Source organism: Erithacus rubecula, assembly GCF_903797595.1.
Source record: "Erithacus rubecula genome assembly, chromosome: 9".
Lineage (NCBI taxonomy): Eukaryota > Metazoa > Chordata > Aves > Passeriformes > Muscicapidae > Erithacus > Erithacus rubecula.
In genome coordinates this window covers 18,715,300-18,730,179 of record NC_136660.1, presented here as the reverse complement: position 1 = coordinate 18,730,179, position 14,880 = coordinate 18,715,300, and the positions used below count along the sequence as shown (strand labels likewise).

Below are 14,880 nucleotides of genomic sequence, written 5' to 3'. Positions count from 1 at the left end.
GCATTGCTTTAAGGCACAGCACACGGCAGAGCAGAAGCAATTTAAGGGATATTGACCAAAATCTCTGTGCCGATCGCTGCGTGCGTGGGCAGGCGGAGCGGGGGAACAGATCCGGAGGGCGAGCACTGGGGCAAGAGGATATAGCCCAGAAGCTCCTTTCGGGAATGTCGGCTCGGTGGGATGGGAGGGGGTGAGCACAGAGCAAGCCGAGCCGCAGCCCCTCGGCCGCTCCCCGTGCCGCGGTGTCCCGGCGCCACCTCCCGGGGGCTGCGCAGAGCCGCGGCCGCCTCCGGCTGAAGCGCTTCTGTTTGCCTCTCACAGCGCCAACCGCCTGCAAATACCTGCCTTACTGACAGAAAGCTGTCCTATTACCGACAGAACATCCCAAAAATATGCTGCTCCTTTTTTCACTTTAAGTTAAAGTCAACCACTCTTCATCAGCTCTCTGATCAAATGGTGCCCTCTTCCTCCTCAATTTAAAGGCTTGACCTCTATGAAGTAGCATCTTCATATTTCTCTTCCAGAAGCCTTTAGTTTGTAACTGGATTGCCATAAGGATGATGAAATAACAATTAAAAAAAGCATTCAGCAAAAAGGAGCTGAGGTTGAGGCAAGCAATTTTTCGAATATCTTAGAAAAATTTAAGGATACACAAGTATCCACTCAAAGTCAAGGTAGATAGGCTGTCTGGAAAAAAGAAATTTAAACCATTCCACACAGGCATAGCTCTTACTGCAAAATAAGTAAGTCATGAACACTACCAAAGGCACTGTTCCTAGTAAACAAAAAGTTTCACACATAAGGTTTTTTGAATTTCTTAATTTTAATGGAGTCAGAATAATTCTATACAACTATATACAGATTTTGTAGCATGACTAAATATCTGTTGCTTCCTACATACAACCAGCTGGAATAATACAACGGGAATAACTCCAAGCTAAGATATAGAAACACTTTTACAAGCTTATTTTGCTATTCTTGACCGCAGCCGTCGCTTGATGATTAGATGATCACTTTCTTTCTCTTTTTGTTCTACAAGGATCTGAAAAAGATGGATTAAAAGACAATTATTCAGCATTTCTTCAGAGACAAATTACATCCACTTTCTAGACCTGTGTGCCCAACAGAAAAGTTTTTCCCAGAATCTGTTTCCAGAGTTATACTTGAGTCACTCTGGCGAAATTTAGTCATTCACTGAGAGGGTGGTGAGTCAGTGGAACAGGCTGGCCAGGGAAGTGGTGAAAACACCATCCCTGGAAGTGTTCAAAAAATGTGTGGATGTGGCCCTTGGGGATATGGTTTTGTAGAGTTAACTCAGTGGTGTTAAGTTAACAGTTGGGCTCAATGGCCTTGGAGACTTTTCCAACCTTAATAATTCTATAAATCTTTTTCAGGGGTCCTCAGGATAGACAGACAATCTTAGTGCATCATAATAAGTAACACATTCCATAAACATACAAAATCCCATTTTTGCTGGAACAAGTATCAAAGTCCAAAGAAAAATATCATCTGAATGTAGCTCTCACTTCTAGTCTCTAATATTCATTTTCTGATACAGGAAGTGTTCAGAAAACATTTAAGCTTAGATTTCTCTAGCTTTCTCTGACTTCCACAGGATTCAGTCTTTCACCCTTGCATTCACTTCCAAGCTTCATAGCTCATTTTTTTGCTCAGCACTTCTGTCATTTTCTTCTTCCTCCTATGGACAGCATTTTGGGTTCTGCTGCATCTATTTATACAATTTACAGGAAATTCAATAGGCTACTTTAGTATGGGCAAATGCTTACTATAGCAGAGGGAAGAAAGGATGAACAGAACAAAGAGATGTACTTCCAACAGAGCAGAAGAATGCTCAGCACTACAGTTACTGCCTAAACCATAAAGCTGGATTTCTGAAACAATACATGAAAAGCTGGCCTGCAAGACTCTTAGACTAGTTTAGACAGAATTAAAACACATCCAGAAGGCTAATAGACTGTGCTTTGAAAAGCATGGATGTATCCACATGCTATTATGTCCAAATATCACCTGGGCATAAAAGGAATAGAAAAATACCTTTGGTGCTCACCTGTAAAGTTAATTGTATGTGCAGACCTTTATTGTGTTTCAATCATGCAATTCCAAATCTGTGGATGCCTTACTGGTCTCTAATTCTATCTCCCTTTATGCTACACTTAAATGAACTGCAGCTACTGGAAAAACAAATTAAGACTTCACTGCTGTAACAGAGAAAAAGCTGCACACACCACAACTAAGGTATCTGTGAATCCAGATGTGAAGCTATCTCCAAAGTAAACAGTAGAAAGAAAAGACCAAGAGGAATGGTTAGAGAGAATAAATATATAAGTTGGTATTTTCAAACCTCTTCTGCAACTCAATTAGACTTGTCTTTTTTTACCTAATAGTTAGTTTTAAGATGACAGCAAAACATTACAGTGGGTAAGAAAGGAATCTTAATCACTTACTGAAGTTCCAGGGATATCCAGAGGGCAAGAGATGTCAGTTGAATACAGCCTTCTCTTAGCTCGTTTTGGCCTGAGTTCATTTTCTTTGACATTTTCTGGTTCTGCAGACTTGGGAGAGCTTATTGTCTCAATAAGCTTCTTTGCTAGAAGACAAATTTTATTATAAATACATGTGACAGTTTTGTGAGCCTAAAATTCATGATTAAAGTAGGTTTTATTAAAACAGTTTAAAAATTAAACCAGTGTAAACAAAAGTCCAAATAGAAAAATTCAGAAGTGGTATTTGATTACCAGTATCCTGTAGCTGGAAGCAGTTTTCTGTATCTTCAGGTGCAAAAGCTTAAAGAACACATTAAATATTTAAATTAATGTGCTTTTATAGCATTTAAATTAAACTATGTACTATTTAAATAGCACCTTAAAAATCAATTAGGATTCAGATCTCACTTAAAAACTGTTAAGTTGAAAAACAGTCTAAACTTTTGTGCTGACATAAGCACAGTGTACAGTCAACTTTTTCTAAACCTTTTTATGGTTTTATGAAACTAGTACTAGCTCTATAAGGAAAAGAGTATATGGAGTAGAAAAAAATTTAAAATAAGAAAAAGGCAATATTGTTATACAAAGAATGAAACCATACAGGACATGGTAATAAAGGTTGCAAAACAAAACTCATTTGCTCAAATTAAGTATTCAAAATAAGTAGTCAAATTTTAAGTGGCCTGACTTTGGCTTCCAGTGATAATAATAAGTACTGTCCTACTGGAACTAATATGACAAACATAGAAATTTTTAAAAATTTCAGTTATCTAGACTGTATTATGTCAGATAATTTAAAATTATCTTGTCCTATAGCAGGACAAGCTTTCAAGTTGGTACAGGAGCTTATTTTAACTGCCCACCAAAATGACCAACTTTGTTTTAAACAAATAATAGTGTCTTTTAGAATTAAATACTGGTGATTCCTTGTTCCCTCTGCTAATTTTAATTTTCCTTTAAAAGCACAGTCACAGTAACCCAGAGATCACTCTTACTGTAGGAAAGAATAAAAACATATCCTTCCATGGAAAGTCCAAGCAATTAATCTTCCCCAAGGCTATCCCTAAACTTAACAAAATCCATTAATTGCTCTATATTCAGTTTAATGAAGCCTTCCAAGTATTTTCGTAAGTCACTGGCTTTCTCATTCTATAGAATTAATGAACATTAAAAAACATTAACAAAGTTTCCACAGCAACAAGGGATTGCTGTGAACAAGGTAAGATGTGGAGTTTGGATTCTACCCTTGATTTTTTTTAGAGCAGCACAACACGCTTCTAATACTGCCTTCAGATGTAAGTAAGTACAGAGTAACTCCAGCATTTTGGGCTTAACAGTTACCATTGCCTTTATGATAAATATGCACATGTTTCACACTGCATCTTCCATTCCACCTAGTTTATATTTCTCACTTAACCTAAGTTTTAGAATAATGTGGTCCTCACAACCAATATAACCTTTTCTTCTCTGCTATTCTACAACAGCCAGAGAACAGGAAATAAGCCTTAGAGTGTACAAACCTTTAGAGTGAATAATAGTAGGAGAACTCTGGAAAAAATCACCAATTTTCTGTAGTGTTCCATCCGTCTTAGCTGACTTTTTATTTAGAGTAGAATTTTGCCTTCTTAAGGGGTATTCTTTTCTAAGAGATTGTGAAGTAGCCATCTGTACAGAAATACAGGATCATTGTTTAAGCTGAAAATTGACTTAATCCTCAAGTTTCATTTCCTTTTTTTGTATTTCAATGTTATTTTCAAGCTGACACACAGAGTTTCACTACTGACACCATTTGTTCAATTTAGTAATAATATCACTACAGCAAGTGGTGTAGACAACCTCATTTTACACCTAGAAGAAAGAAAATCGCTGACGTTTCACAGAATACATTTAAGAGTATGAGTCATACAGGAAACAAAGGGGTTTGTTTAAAAGGCAGATTCAGAATTATGTTTTACTAGACAAGCTAATTATATTGTATTAATTATAAAGAAAAGAATTGATGGGGAAAATGAATCTCTTGTTCACCCTCTGAACCTGCCCAGGTTACTACTATGGCCTAAAACAATCTTTTCATAATTGCTATATATATAGATAAAGTTTAGTTTTACTTCAAAGGCATTGCCTAGAACATCACACTTTATTAGAATTCTCAAACTAGTCTTTTTAACTACTCAATATGAAACATTCTTCCCCTTTGAATCACTGCACACTGCAGCTGGGACACTACACCTTCTTGGTAAATACAGACCTTTTTGCTTATAGAGTTTAGTAGAAAGACACAGTGAATATTAAAGAATCCCACTGAAACACACAGACACTTCTGGCATAAGAATATTTGCCCTTTACACAAGTCTACTTTTTCAGAAAAGGCTAAACTGATTAAAAATTGGAACAAAATCAAACCATTTTTTTGTTGCTTGTAGAAGGTGATTCAGCCATAGCAGGTTTTGCATTTTTCTTGTTCTCACTCTTCACAAAATCCTAAAGAAAATTAGAAGAAATTATAATTGATACCAATGCTTAAACCAAATGACATGATTTTATAGAACTGATCTGTAGTCCCACAACCAGAGCTGGAGACAGCAAGAAACGGTGCTATCTGGAAGAGAGAAATGAAAAGGTAAAGAGAAAGTGCTAATGAGGCACAAGGAGACAGAGTCTGGATCAACTGAAGTCTATGACCTTATTCAATACAGGCCAGAGATCCACCACTTATGAGGGGATGAGGTTTAATTAACACCCTACATATATCCCTGGGATCTCATGAGAAAATAAGAAGTTAGAGTTTTAATAAATGATCAGAGAAATAAACTGAAAAGCTGCACAACAGATTTTGTCAGTTGGTCGAGTTCATACCTCAGTTATCTCTACACTCTTCCTTTTCCTTCTTAACTTGAGCATTTTAACTGTAACTGGTGCGGTGCTGCCCTGGTGCTTCACCTCCATCTTATGGGGCTGCAGAGGTGTGAACTGGATTTCCATCTCTGGTTTTGGGAACCGACTTGTTTTTCCATCTTCTGTGGACACTTCAGTAGAGTCAAGGACAATTTCGGAATGGTCCTGCAAGTATATGGAAATTGTGAGAAAACAAGATGAGTAAGTGTTCTATTTTCCAGCTGTCAGCTTTCAAATCACTTACAACAGAAGTTAAGAAATCAACTACAGCAGAGTTAAAACTTTATTATCTAAAACCATTTTTGTTAAATTTTGAACTTTTTTTTATCTATGATGACAGAATTTTCCTTACTGAACTCAGCCTGATAGTTTGTTTCCAAGTAATTTTTCCTCAAGGGCAGACACTCAGTGATTGTCTCCATCTTAACTCTGCTGCTCCTTAGGAACTAGGCAGAAATAGCAGCTTTTGTGAGAAAAGTAAAATAGTTCTGTAGCTTATCTTTAGGGAGCTCTCTTCTCCCTCTAGAGAATTCTAGGTGTTCCTCCTTACATCAGTTCACCCTCAAGGATGAATCTCCTTCCTCTTAAAAAGGAAAATGACGAAAGCTCAAGGAAAGCCAAAAGGTAGTTCTCCAACAGGCCTGTTGGGATTCTGAAAGGGAATCCCACCCAGAATCCCAGCAGCACTGCTTTCTCAGGAATGGAACAGACTAATAAATTTGCCAAAGAACAGTCAGTGTCATTAGCTAACAAACCTACATATGAATTTCCTACAGTGGAAAGAAGCAAACCCCAGTCTGCCCTGCTATTGGTTGCACATTTAAAGGGGTTTATATGTTTTCCCAGATAACTTATGTAATAATCAGCCACTTCATACGCATCACTGAAAGGTAAGTTTTCAAGAGCACATGGCTGAAGTCAGATATAATTATTAATATGATTATACTACACAGCTTTTGTTTCTGCTTTTATATACACATCAAATACTGGTGTGGTTTTGTTTTAAATAGGATGCAAGATACTGTTTTGTTCTTGTGAGCCCCCATATGGGCTGGTTAATCACAATCATCTCTCTATGCAATAGATGACATCATGAAAGTGGTTTGAGTTGAAATCCCCTTAACACTGACAAAATCAAACTCAGATGACACTACAAAGATGTCTCTGAAATCTCTAGAATCTGGACTAGTTAACTAGTTTTTGCCTCTGATGTAAAGGTTCTATAATGTATAGAGAGGTAATTTAATTACAATACTTTTTTTCTGAGAGTGTGACAGAACGAATAGGAACTCAGAACTGAAGACAGAGGTAAAGCACAAATAAGTTTTGGAAGATTTCCAGAGCTAAATACAGAAATATATACTGAAAAAACCCAACAGAATTAGTAACATATCCTTAATACATAAACAAACATACATCTTTGTTTACAGACTGATCAATTTTATCTTGTCCTTCTTCAGGTAAAGGTATTTCTGCCAAAGACTGAGGACTTTCATGGTTAATCTGTTTAGTTTCCTTTATAAAGTCATCTTTCTCTGCCGGCTGTTTTTTTAGATCTTCTACGTCAGTTTCCTTATCCTAAAAAACAGCAAAAAATGCCACAAGTTTCAGCACTGTCAAAAGAAAGTAATATATATCGCAAGCATCATGATGACTGCTTGGTCATATCAGTTTTATAACTGCAGGCTAAACCAGTCAGGTGTCCAATACAAAGCCAATAATTTAATGCCTCTATGTACTGTGAAGAAAAGTCTTATAAGAATCTGAGGAAACAATGCAAAACTTTTAAATTGACTATACTTATTTAGAATTCTAAGTTCACCTCCCATTTGCTCATGAAGTTCTTGGTGCTGTGAAAAAGACAACAAATGGGAGAGTTGTTTCAGACATCCAGTCCAAATTCATAAGAGTGTTTACATGAACTACTAAATATTTTCAAATTCCAATTACTACTACAAATTCAGTTGCAAACAAACAAAGCTTTTCTTTTTAAAGCTTCAAATGGTTTCAATATGATAGTGTTTAAAAACAAAAAATAGAGCCAGAATGCAAAGAGCAACTGTAGTATTTTGCAGAACTAATGCGTAACAGAAAACCCTAAAAAATAACACAGAAGAGAAAATTGACCTTTTCTGAAGCCATTAGTGCAGCCTGTTTCAGCCTTTCTATTTCTTTATCTTTTTGTATGGTGCTAGAAGCCAAAGTCTTGAGCTGTACTTCCAAAGCTTCTACTAGCTCATCTCTTTCTTCACGCCACTTTTGAAGATTGCTGTCTTTCTCTACCAGCTGTGCAGCAAGTCTTTCCTAAATATTAAAAAAGGTAGGTTAGAATAGAACACCACTTCTACACATTATCTGAACTGTTCTAGCTTTGTTTTACACAGTTAGTACTATTTTATAGCTTTAGGAAACTTAAGAGCTTATGCAGAACTTATAAAGCTCACATAGAACTAGTTTCAGTACAAATATGCACAAGTAAGCCGTATTTCAACTAGAAAATCTGTATTTATATTCTTTGTGAAGAGAAATTTCTTTTTGAGAACCACAGCTCCTGATTGCTCACTTGAAGATTTTATTAATTACAATTCTCAGGCAAGATAAAAGGAGTAGTAAGCTTCTAACATCCTCCTGTACTGATTGCAGGTCCACAAAGGCATTGCTAACTTCTTCTAGATGCAAATGCAGTTTCAAATTGCACAGGTTCATATAATAATTTCATCTGATTAAAAAATTACAACCTTGATGCCGTCCAGTGAACAAGATGCCTTACTTAAAAACTATTAGTTTCCCCAATGCTAGCATTACCAGGAGCATACTGACCAAGTATTTTCCAAAGTAAGCTTTCTTAGCTTTTAAGGAGCAATTCATTTAAGTGTTTTTTTACACACAATATAAAATTTGAAGACTTCATAGTGCAGTGGTAGTGATGGAACAGGAAGGAACAGGCATGTTAACTTCCATTATTTGCTAAGATATTTTTAAGATCTTCCTATTCTTCCTTTTACATTTAGAGAACATCTCAACTAGCCTTGTCATGCGAGATAGTAAGGGAACTGACAAAAGGCAGCAACTCTCAAGTGCCCCAATGTTCAACACTTGACATGTGATTTACTCTGTACTAGAGACACTACAGAGACACTGCTGAGACAAAATCACTTACAATTTCTGCTTGTTGCTTTACATGATGTTCTCTATCCTCCACAAACTTTCTCATTTCCCTGTTGCGATGGTTCTCAGCTTCTTTTACTTGATTTATGAGTCCCATTTTTTCCTCGAGCCACTTTTTTCTATCATTTTGATACTTGGCCTCATTTTCCTAATTTGATGAAACCAGAAATAAAACAGTAAGTAGAGAGTGGAAAAAAAAATAATCTCAAATTCCAAATACCATTGAGTGGATTAATTTCAAAAACATAACAGAAACAGTAGCACAGTTTTACTCTAGCATACTCCCAGGTACAACTATTATACTCATTTGTTCTTCTGTATTGCTAAAAATTGTTGATTTCCAGCATTTCTTATTCAGACTAGCACATCTTCACAGAATGCAGGTTTGTTGTTTTTTTTTTTTTTCCCTGAAAGCATTCTGGGTCAATCACAGATACAAACACCAAAAGTCATGATAAACAGATACTGCTACCTTACAAATCCCCAAGTTTAAAGGACATGTTAGAAAACTAATCTCTGCTTCCAGAGTGAAAGGGAAACAATGTGGTACAGTTTGAATGGTAGGCAGAGACAGCATGTACCTAGGAATGTCACTTCAATCCACAGCAACTTTGTCTCCTTTTCTATCACAATCAAACCTCTTGTCAGACATCCTACTACCTAAGAGACAGGAAGCACCTGTAAAGCTGCTTAGAAAAGAAGTATACTTTCTAATCCGAGGAGAGTTAGAGCAAAGACCTCAGCCTTACAAGGAAGGGCTTACAGGCCATGCAGAAAGCACAAGATCTTGAGAGTTTGATTTAGCAACTGACAGGAGAGATCCCTGGAAGTGATATCAGCAGCTGGATTAAGACATCAGTAAGAGGAAAGCAGCTATAGAAGCCCTGTGCATAGCAGTAGCATAATGTAGGGCAGGGTGCACTCCATTATGGAGCATCAGTGATTCCCTATGGAAAAGATGCTTCAAAGGAGGTTTCCTTTAGCAGGGTAATAACTTGCCACATCATGCCCTAGGCACTTCAAGACAGTGACACACAAAAAACTTACACTCCTAAATGGATGTTATGGCCTTACATTTAAGTATGAATTATATCTTTATGTTTTACCTTCAGTTCTTCTTGCAGCTTTATTAATTCCTCATTTTCATTTATGGTTTTCTCCTCATTTTTGCTGTCACTATTGCACTGGTTGTTCAGCTTTCTATATTTCTGCTTCCATGCCTCCAGTTCTAGGCAGAATACAAAATAAGTTTACATAATGTATAATTTTAAACATGTATTTGAAGATGTTCCCATCCTTCCACTAAAGTTGCTTGGATTTATCAGCTATGATCACAGACAACAGAAGCCTTTTAGGAAATTGCTGTTTGTTATGTGAAAATACCATCTAATTAGCACTTGAGAAGTAAAACCAGCAATGTAAAGCAGCTATTACAATATATATCCAAAATAATTTTCCTTCCCTGCTCCCTTTCCATGGAGAGATTACCCAAAACTAATCTGTTGGTCTCTTCTAATTTGGCTTCAAGCACTTGATCTTGCTCAATCTGAGTCTGTTCTTGTTCTTCTAATGTCATCCTCATGTCTTCAATTATTTTTTCCTTTGCACACAGATCTGAAAATTCGAAAATTAATTTACAGATGAGCCTCCTTCTAGCTCCCACCACTCTCTCCCAAAGTGCCTTAATTACAAGTCATTTCTCCATTCCCTGAGATCAAAAACTCTATCACAAGGAAATCGGGCATCTATACTGAACTATCCACATCCCAAATTCTTAAGTGATTCTATCCTCACTTAGATGCATCTTTTGGTATTAAATATCAGACTTTGGCTTGTATGGCTATGATGAACTAACGACTTTTTAACCACTAACTGCTTATCAAATCCACAGAAACTTTGTGCTAACACACAGAATAGTGTGCTAGTTCATGCTTTTGCTAAAATGGACAACTGAAACAAAGCCAAGTAAATTCCCATATTGACTAAATGAACACTAACACTTTCTCATATTTCTTAATCTGACAATTTCCTTGCTTAAAAATATATCTAATAACAATTCAATAAAAATTACTTTCTGACATTGAGATTTTAATGCCCCGGTTGGAGTGTCTTGGTACTCTAAATGAGAAATACATGAGACTTTCCAAATTTGTTATTGACATGATCACTCACTATGTTGTCATTGCACACACCCAAAAACTGGAACAATAATAGTTCTGACCTTTTTGTGTTTTCTCATACTGTTTGGATATTTCTTCCAGCTTTTCTGTATTCAACTGCTCCTAAATAACACATTGAAAGCAAATTAAAGAAGTTAGAACATGCTGAAAGAAACAGATCTACATACACATTTCTTTTTTAATAAATAATAAGTACAGAATCTAAGTACAGACTTTAAGACAAATAGTTCCAACTAGTAAGTTCTTCATATAGTGTAAGGTATCATTCCAGCTGTTTAAAAAATACAAAGAGACATTACTACTAATGTATCTAAGTGTCACTAATCAGAAACTCTGTAGGTACTAGTATTTATTTACTAGACTGATTGTCAAAGTGTTTTAAACAAGACCTGCAAGAGAATTTCTTTAAACATTTTACATTCATCTGTTAAAACTAATTTCAGCTGGCTATTCTTATTTCTAACCCAGCTTCTCCAGTTGCAAGCTTTCCCCAGTTGCTTGGAAAATTTGCCCCATTAGTTGGTTAGTTAAAAAAAAATTAAGAGCAAGCAACATTTTATAATACAAAATACCTTTTTAAGTTGCAGGATTGTGCGCTGTTTCAACTCTAATTCTTCACCACACTGCTTTTTGACTTTCTCAAGTTCATCAACTTGTTTCCTCAGGGACTTCTCCTGAGTTTGCATTGTACACACCTGCAACAAGACAGCAAGCAAAACTTACATTTAGTTATATGCCTTTTACAATCTCTGTAAGTTATCTAGATTACCAACTCATTAAATTAGAGTTAAATTTTTGCAAGCATCTTCATTAAATTTCAGGGACTGGTAGTGCACAAGCAAAGATACACAATAAGGCTATTTTGAGTAATACATTTACAGTATCTCTTTTAACATCCATGCATTGAGATTGTGAAAACAGGTTTAAATAACAGAAGCCCAAAACTTGCAGAAGAAGCATTTTGCCTATGGTTACCAACCTCTTTTTGTACTTGCTGAATTTGTTTCTTGGCATCAGAAAATTTCTCTTTCAAATCTGTGTATTCTTCCTCTTTCCTCTGCAAATCTTTTTTCAAACTTTGTACAAGGGCAGAGCTTTCAGAAAGATCTTTACGTAGCCTTGGGTTAGAAATTAGGAGACATAAATAACATTAGTCTTACATATTAGCTCAGTCTCTTTGTTGGTTTTATTTGCAAAGAGAATCTCAGCTCTATCAGATCAATGATAAGCTTTATAATTTTACACTTGGATTTCAATGTCTTACTATATGTGAAGTAACAAACTGCTCAGATTCACTTCTGAAAACTAAACTATTAAAAAATACTATCTTTTTAAGCATAGTAGAGCAACCATTTTTTTCATTTGGCAACCTTACAAACTAGAAAATCCAGGGTTAAAATCAAGTAAGTTTAAAGTCGATAACTACATTCCAGTTCTTGCAAGTATCAAGATAAACAAAAAGAAAAGTGGAAAAAACCAATAACATTGCAATAAATCTTGCCATCACAAATTCTGCAAAGTAAAGAACAAGTTTGATGGGTTTACTTTTAAGCGACCACATTTACTTCAAACAATTTCCAGTAAGACATCTTGGACTTTTAAACTAACTAAAGGAAGATTTTTCAGGTCCTACAAATGACAATACATCATAAGGCCTCACAAAAAGAAATCCTTTCAAAGCTTCACCAGCACAGGGTTGGGGATCATCAGACCCTGATACTAAACTGTACTTTGGAATATGTGCAGTACTCAGAGATAGGGCACTAAAGAAACCATAGTCAGGAGAAAGGCCACATAGTATCTTAAAGCTATTTTTACATAATGGCAATTTCCTTACCATATAGCAAATATAATCTCTCACATGCACTTAATCTCCTATTCCTTACAGATTTAAAAAGTAGAGGGTGCTGAGGAAAGCTCAACCCTCTACACCCATTATTCCTTCAAGTCTTATAGTAGACTGTTGACCTAGAATGCTGTTGCCAAAAGCATCTATTTACTCCCTAGGCTTTCCCCCACTCCTTTTCTTCTTTTCCTTTTACCATTTAGTCCTTCCCAACTAAAAGGTGTCCTACTTTTATACAAGTTACAGGATATAATACTGCAGTATGTCATTCTTTCAGAAAAGGTCTGCAACAAAACTGCTAGAAATCCCCAAATGATTTATTTCATTGTATGTTCCTGCACAATAGTTCCATGTGATTTAGATGTATATTTTTGCAAGGATATACAAACAGGTGAGGAAAACATATTCAGCAGTATATGCGAAAATAAAATTTGAGTAGCATATAGAAACTTCTCAAAGAAGCAGTTTGGTTAATCTAGTTTATAAACATGCAAATGTGGCATGTCAAAATAAATATTGATATAAGGGAGTTTTAAATTAATTATTATTAAGATTATTATTTAACTTTTATTCTTAAAGAATTAGGAGTAATGTCATAATTTACTTACAGTTCCATAGACTGTATTAGCTCATACTCATTTTTCTCCTTTTCCTGAAGAGCACATTTCATGGTCTCCAAACTACTCATCAGTTGCACAACTTCATCCTTCAAGTTTGCTTCTCGGTCACTGAGTTCTTTCAGTTTTGTGTCTACACTGGTAGATTTCTCTTGCAGGGCTACTGTGTTACTTTCTAGATTTAAAATAGTAAATTCTTTTGCTTTTAGTTCTTCTTCTAACTCTTTCATCCTGTCATCTTTAGTCCTAAATCCCTCCAACAGGCATTCAAGATCTCTTATTTCTCCCTCGTAGCTGGTAATTTTCTCCTGAAACTGTGCAATTATTCTCTGATTTTCTGCAGCCTGTTTTTCCAAATCCTGGGTTTTCTTCTGCATTTGTTCTTGTAACTGATTCATAAGATCTTTTTCCTTTACAGACTGTTGATTTTGATTTGTAGTCTCATTTAATTTTATTTTTAGTTGATTATTGCAATTCTCACTATCATGAAGTCTCTTCTCCAGGTCTTCAACTTGCTGAAGCAGTTGTTGAATCCGATGACTTTTTTGTGAGGAAGCTTTAATCATAATTTTGCATTCTTCCCAAATGCTTTCAATACTATGGTGAAAGGAGCTCTCCTGTCTCAGATCTGCTGCAGAAGCAGTTTGGAACTGCATGGATAGAGGACCCATTTGAGCTGTCTCTGGTTCATCTTTTTGAGGGTCTAAAGAATCTTTTAAATCAACTAAATCAATATCCACAGCATAAGATTCTGAGTGACATTTATACAACTCATCTACCTGGGACTGCATTGTTTTAATTTGTGACACTTTGTCAATTATATTTTGTTTAGCAACTGTTACTTCATTATTCAGCTGAATAATCTTTTCCTCTTGTTCCTTATTTATAGTTTTCTGTTTGTCCAATTCAGAAACAGTCTTTTGGTATTCAGCTTGACATTGTTGAAGTTCTCCACTTAAGACAGAAGCCTTTTCTTCAGAAGCAGATAGTTTGAGATGCAAGTTTGTTATCTGTTGATTTAAGTCTTCTTTTTCATTTTTTTCTCTTTGGCATTGTTCTTCAAGTGCAGCTATTTGACCTTCCAAGGTTTCAGTTCTTTCCATTAGTGCTCGTATTTCCATGTAGATCTCAGAATTATCAGTTTTCTTCAGATCAAGACAGCAGTTTTCCCAACTCTCTCTCTTATCTCCTAAAAAAAAATCTAAAACAACATCAAGAAGAAATAAATCCCCATAGAGCTCAGGTTAATTAAAATCAACAAGTCACTAGCAACATGAAATTGTAGTTGCTGTGTGGAAAACTAGCAGCACATAAAAGTCACACTCTCATAGCACTTTAGAGTCTTGGAAGTTCTTAGAATCCTCTGAGGCATTTTATATGCATTAAAATGCCTCTTGGGCTTCTAAGCATAACTTGCAGAAAGAGTTGTTTAGAAGACTTAAAAAAAAGTTTGCCACAGTTTTATTCCAACCTTCTATTCTGCCTCACTAGCAGAAAAGTCTAGTTAATTTCACTAGTATTTTAACCCCTATGAGCTCGGTAACATTTACAGTGGTAACCAGCTTCTACCTCCACTGATTCAACAATCCCTTTAAACAGAGCCAGCAATTATCCATCCTCCATTTAGGGGAGCAATGGTGCCATACACCTTTCTGAGAAGTTTCATGCAT

General features: G+C 35.9%; 1 protein-coding gene across 1 annotated transcript in view; it reads right to left on the bottom strand.

The window, feature by feature from the left end:
- Window positions 1–804: 804 nt before the first annotated feature.
- The window catches only part of KIF20B (kinesin family member 20B), a 34,509-nt gene continuing 20,433 nt past the window's right edge, over window positions 805–14,880 (bottom strand). The window contains exons 20-33 of the mRNA XM_079312867.1: window positions 13,202–14,399; window positions 11,727–11,865; window positions 11,320–11,442; window positions 10,789–10,849; window positions 10,056–10,181; window positions 9,674–9,795; window positions 8,560–8,715; window positions 7,527–7,703; window positions 6,816–6,977; window positions 5,361–5,564; window positions 4,908–4,985; window positions 4,025–4,169; window positions 2,466–2,608; window positions 805–1,042 (exon numbers count right to left, since the gene is read on the bottom strand). Coding sequence (XP_079168993.1) covers window positions 965–1,042; window positions 2,466–2,608; window positions 4,025–4,169; window positions 4,908–4,985; window positions 5,361–5,564; window positions 6,816–6,977; window positions 7,527–7,703; window positions 8,560–8,715; window positions 9,674–9,795; window positions 10,056–10,181; window positions 10,789–10,849; window positions 11,320–11,442; window positions 11,727–11,865; window positions 13,202–14,399 — 2,912 coding nt within the window. The 3' untranslated portion in view covers window positions 805–964. The remainder of the gene's footprint in view (window positions 1,043–2,465; window positions 2,609–4,024; window positions 4,170–4,907; window positions 4,986–5,360; window positions 5,565–6,815; window positions 6,978–7,526; window positions 7,704–8,559; window positions 8,716–9,673; window positions 9,796–10,055; window positions 10,182–10,788; window positions 10,850–11,319; window positions 11,443–11,726; window positions 11,866–13,201; window positions 14,400–14,880) is intronic.